Source organism: Gavialis gangeticus, unplaced genomic scaffold (assembly GCF_001723915.1).
Source record: "Gavialis gangeticus isolate Ggan-Ray unplaced genomic scaffold, GavGan_comp1, whole genome shotgun sequence".
Taxonomy (NCBI): domain Eukaryota; kingdom Metazoa; phylum Chordata; order Crocodylia; family Gavialidae; genus Gavialis; species Gavialis gangeticus.
Window position 1 is genome coordinate 82,542,302 of NW_017729031.1, and position 5,366 is coordinate 82,547,667.

The following is a 5,366-nucleotide window of genomic DNA, read 5'->3' on the forward strand; positions in this document are numbered from 1 at the left end:
GGGTGTGGGGAACAGCAGGAGTCACACCAGCCAAATGAACCCCTCGCAGCTCCATCTTGTTCCCTGCCCTGGCTGCCCCAGCCCTACCCCTCCCTTACCGCTACATGCACATCCCTCTGTACCCCTGCAGGGAGTGCCTTGCAGCCCTATCTATCTGCTGCCCCACATCTGTGGGGAGATAAGCCCCATTAGCCCCGGCCTTCTGCCACCTGTGTGTGGCACGCAACTCTCAGTGTTGTTCAAAACATCACATGCACAGTTTAACAGAACCTAGAAAATGAAAGTCAATTAAACCAGCTTTCCTTAATCAAAAGAAATCTGAAACACCGAAAAATTCCCAAACAATTCCATTATTAAAGAACTTGGCAGCAGACTGAAAATTAAGGTTGGACTTATTTTTTTTTAATATTATTACTCTTTCAGAGCACAGGGAAGACTATGGCCAAGCCTATTACTCAAAAAAACAGAAAAACCCAGGAGACTGGCTTCTTTGAGCCACAAGTTTTTTCAAATCAAGTTATGTCACTTCTACATACATCACAAATGTTTAGAACAAGGTTTAAAATTTACAGTGCTCTTGACACTTCACCCTTGGGTCACTTGTTATTTAAAACTGGTTTTATACTTGATAAGAGCGAGTAAGCTTACTTGAGTAGGGAACCTTGGTAACAAGGAAGAGAAATAACCAGGAGTTTAGCAGCACCAGTACTTAAAGTCTGAATCTAAGTGCTAAATTAATAATTATTTGCTGATTTTTTTTTTCTGATCTTGCACTGAGGCCAAGATACTTTCTTTAGCACCACAGCATTATGTTTACACGTTAGTACCATGCTATGGCAACAAAGAGGTCAGTTCTGGGCAACTCTTTATTTTAACTCTGCTGTAACGTAAACACTTTTTTTTTTCCTCTGACTAAAGTCTATGGGCTAGTGCCTTCTCACCAGCCCCGCCCCATTTATATCAACCAGTCACCACTACCTTTCTGTTGCAAGTTTCATAGTTACTTACTGGAAATATTGTGAATCCAAGATAATATTCTATGAGAATACAGCCTATACTCCAAACATCACAGGGTTGTGACCATCCCAGTGCTATTAAAAACAAAAATTATAAGGTTCAATCACTTTTGCAGAAAATAAACCAACCATCCTTTATTATATGCACCTGGCTTACACAAACAATACTATACAGAATCAATAAAATAAGTTTAGCTATACATCTACCACCTACAAAACTAACATGGAAACTGAAAGCACCACAAACACAACATTGGAAATAAGGGATGTATTATCTTTAAAAAAAAAAAAGTAATATGTAATAGCAGCTCCAAGAAAGTTAAAAACTTATTTTGAAATTTGAAGCAGACCAAAAAAACCCCCAACGCATATCAGAAATTTAGATCAACAGCTTAAGACATTCTATGCTTTAGAATTAATAACTACAAACAACTTCAGAAGTACAATACTCCAACTATTTACAAGTGTTTTCTACTAACCTAAAATAACTTCAGGGGCTCTGTAATGCCTTGTTGACACTAGAGTGCTGTGATGTTCATCATCGTATGTGGCACTTCCGAAGTCCACAACTTTAATGTCTGGACTTTTCAGTGTGCGTTCATCCCGTTTCTGAAATGGGACATACGTTAGAAAATGCACAAATACAAGTTACAGAGATAAGCTGTGAAAACAGTTTGTTTCTAGAGACTTACTAGTTTGGGGTTATACTCTTCTACATAGTCCGACTTCACAAATAAAATATTTTCAGGTTTCAAATCCGTATGAGTGAGTTTGTTTAAATGCAAAACTGCAGAAGGAAAAAGTAAGTTAGCAAGATACTGAAAAACAGCTTTAAAACAAGTAATAAGAAAAAAAGGAGTCATTAACACACTTACAGTTCACAGATTTGCAGATCTGATATGCCATTTTCCTAATATGGTCAAGCCGAAATGGCAAAAAACCATTCTCTTTGATGAAATCATAGGTACTGAGTCCCAAAAGCTCAAAAACAATGCAAACATGACCATGGTGGTCAAACCATTCCAACATCTGGACACAGCGACTGTAAAAATAGCAAAATTTGCATATTAGCCCTATGCCTGTTACAGTAATGTTATGACTACTGAGGTGCAACATTAAAAAAAAAAAGGTGACTGGTATGCAAATGCTATGACCTAGTCTAATAGGGTACCAGGAAAAACACAGCATCACAATGGTCTCAAGATACACAACCTCCTAACTAGCGTTAGGTTAGGGAGAAAATGGAAGTTTACTTCAGCTTGGAGCCTGAGGCACTACTATTTCTGTCAGCCTAGCAGGCTACAAGTAAAACACTAAATACAAAATAAAAACCTTCTGAGGAACAGGTTGAAAAGCAGCTCTCTGAACTGTGACAAAAAGAAAAGCTGGCGCAGGCCAGTTCTACTTGAACAGTCTATAACTGTGGCTCCCAACTACTGCCAGCCCTCAACAATTTCTTGTGTTTTTATAATTAAACACTATAAAAAAGGTGAGAGAGCCAAATTAAAACCAGTCTACAGGTCACTTATCTGTAGCCTTGTAAACCAGTTTGGGAAAATATTAGTCTACAGAAAACTGGTCTTCCAAAATTTCTGTAGAAGATGGTTAATAACCTAACTAACAGATGCAAAAGAAGTATATCAGAGAAAACGCACTTAAAAATATAAAAGATCTTTTAGTCAGATCAATGATCACTACTGTCACTGTTCTCAGTGGAAATCAAACTACAGAATTTAAGATTAAGTCATAGATGGTATCAGGAAATGGTCATACAGGATGTGGTCAGAATGGAAGAACTTCACTCTAAGCCAGGCCATAGGCTGAACAGGTATACTTGATACTAGGAGTCAAGCACAGCTGACTCGGGAGCTTTAAAATATACACATTTTGGTAAACCATTCAAATCAAACATACAAAATTAAGAATGATTACTTTGCAAAGGACTGCAGGTGTAGATAACCAAGCAGCATACAGTTAAGTAACAGTAAAGCAATATGGAGATCGGCCAGGGAGACTAAGGAAGGAACTAACACAGCTATAGGATTACTGAGGAAATGCAATACTCTATAGTGGCATTTTAAAAAATTGTTTTAGGATTACAATTATATTGGTTAAAGAGTTTTAAGACTTTAAAACATTTTCCAAACTGTTTATGTACTTACTATGTACTGCTGGGATCTGACACATTTAAATGCTCCAAAACTTGAATTTCTGAGCGAGCTGCTTCAGAGTATCTATCAACATTTTTTACTATTTTCACTGCAACATGTCTACCACCCCTGGAAAACAGAAGGTTTTTTTTAGTGGCTACTACATAACTTTGTAATTACAACCATAGCAAAACCTTCATGACATGCACTGCAATCGTCCTTCACAGGAAAATTCAACCACAACGCTCCTAGGTAACTAGCAAATGATCTTAGCTGCCTCTTCCTATATATTAAGAACTTTTGTCTTAAAACTACTTTTAAAAGAATCTACAAAGATTATTTCAATCTCTTCCCCCCCTCTGAAGTGTCCATTGTGTTACATTATAGATGGGTAATTTTCAGATTCAGAACACTTTATTTTTATCCTTCCATTTTATTTTTACTTCTGTTGCACACTAGTGTTGGAAGAAGCCCAATACAGCAAAACCAGTCATGCAAACAATTATTTCAATACAAATGCATTCTTCATACCTAGAGTTTGTTACCTACAGTTAATGCAATCATTATGTTTAACAGACATAGCCACGTGCAGTAACTGTGAAATTATACTGCCTGAGAAACCCAGAATCATGCTGCTTATAACTGTAGAGATCAAAACATTTTCTGGGCAACACTTGGAGAATGAATACTAGGTTCCTCCATATCAGTTTCATCTTTAGATAGAAATAATTAGTCATTTCTTTAAGCCTTTTATGCCAATTAAAACAAAGTCAACGCATTAAAAAGTTTGAATGTGTATTTAGTATAACATGGCATTTCAGAATCCAAGCTGCATTAGCACTGAGAAGTTGCAAGCACGAAAAGAACATGAGACTTACGCCTTGCGATCGATGCACTCAACTACTTTTCCAAAAGCACCTTCCCCCAAAGTAGCAACAATTTCATCTAAAAAGAGAAAAAAAGGTTTCAGACATGCATATAGTAGTCACTTAGTTATTTAAAAAACTAAATACTATCAATGCAGATTATTCTAGGCTGTGCCGCTACAAAAAAAAAATGCAACCTCTCTAAATTGGAATATTTTATTGGAGAACTCTCATCAAGACAAGTTATAGCTCTCATTCTATATTTCATTAACTTCATTTACTATTTTGGAAAATGAATAAGCATTTAAGTTCTACAAAAGAAGAAAAACAAACAATCCCCCACCCAAAAAACCCAAAACAGAAAACAAACAGAAATCAAGACAGAAAGAAAAGACTTCCAAGCCCCCTCACATCTTATTCTAAAAGAAATAATTCTAATCTGAAAAGTTAATAAGTTTTGAAAAATATTCTATACATCTTGCACTTAGTACGTCTCCACTCTGACAGATCAGGTGACCCTCCTCATCATCCTCTACACTCCTGGATCTTTTCCTTCGATGACTCTTCTGGAAACGGCAAGTGGGCGGCACCAAGATCGTCCAGCCAATCAATATACCCGAGTGAATTCAGGGCAGAATACGAAATTCATTCAGCAGGGAGATATTCAGGCATTCAGATACACGCCAGGCCACAAACGGTTGGCAGGAGCAATTTCAAATTCAGTCCCCAGAAATTCACAGGGCACATAGTTTATGTTACAGGAGAAAAACATGGCAAGGAACAGATTTTCAGATAAGATACTCAAAGTGGCAAGGCAACAAAAAATTACAACATAACTGTTTTTTGTTTTTTAAAAAAGTGGTTCACTTGAAGCACTGAAATTTTAGGATTTCAGTGTCCTAATTTGCAAACCAGCATGATTAAATATTTACTTGTCTATATAAAACAGCCTTGTGGCCAATCTAGAATATAAAAGTCAAGTAAAATCTGAATTATACATTGCTCGAGTAATATTTCAGAATTTAAAAAAAAACTATCAAAAATGACATACAAAAAACAATATAAACCTACTCCAGGTTGCTTTAGCTGAATGTCTTACAATATAAATCACATCTTCAACTGCTCTAACAATTAAAGGGAGTGGGGCATTACTTTAAGATCAGAGAGCATGCCCTGCTAACAGACAGACAACATGCATATCTGATACTAGAAAAAAAAAGAAAAAAAGAAGAGAAGGAAGTCTCAGACAGGGAGAAGAAAGAAAGAGCGTCTGAAGGAGAAAGTGAAGGAGAAAGAAGATCTCTGGGAGATAAGACACTTACCACAGAATTTTT

At 36.6% G+C, this 5,366-nt stretch overlaps 1 protein-coding gene across 1 annotated transcript in view; it reads right to left on the reverse strand.

Moving 5' to 3' along the window:
• Positions 1-5,366, reverse strand: part of CLK1 (CDC like kinase 1) — a 20,692-nt gene that overhangs the window by 8,166 nt on the left and 7,160 nt on the right. Inside the window, exons 4-10 of the mRNA XM_019523193.1 lie at positions 4,508-4,598; positions 4,045-4,111; positions 3,179-3,295; positions 1,892-2,058; positions 1,709-1,803; positions 1,496-1,625; positions 1,009-1,091 (exon numbers count right to left, since the gene is read on the reverse strand). Coding sequence (XP_019378738.1) covers positions 1,009-1,091; positions 1,496-1,625; positions 1,709-1,803; positions 1,892-2,058; positions 3,179-3,295; positions 4,045-4,111; positions 4,508-4,598 — 750 coding nt within the window. The remainder of the gene's footprint in view (positions 1-1,008; positions 1,092-1,495; positions 1,626-1,708; positions 1,804-1,891; positions 2,059-3,178; positions 3,296-4,044; positions 4,112-4,507; positions 4,599-5,366) is intronic.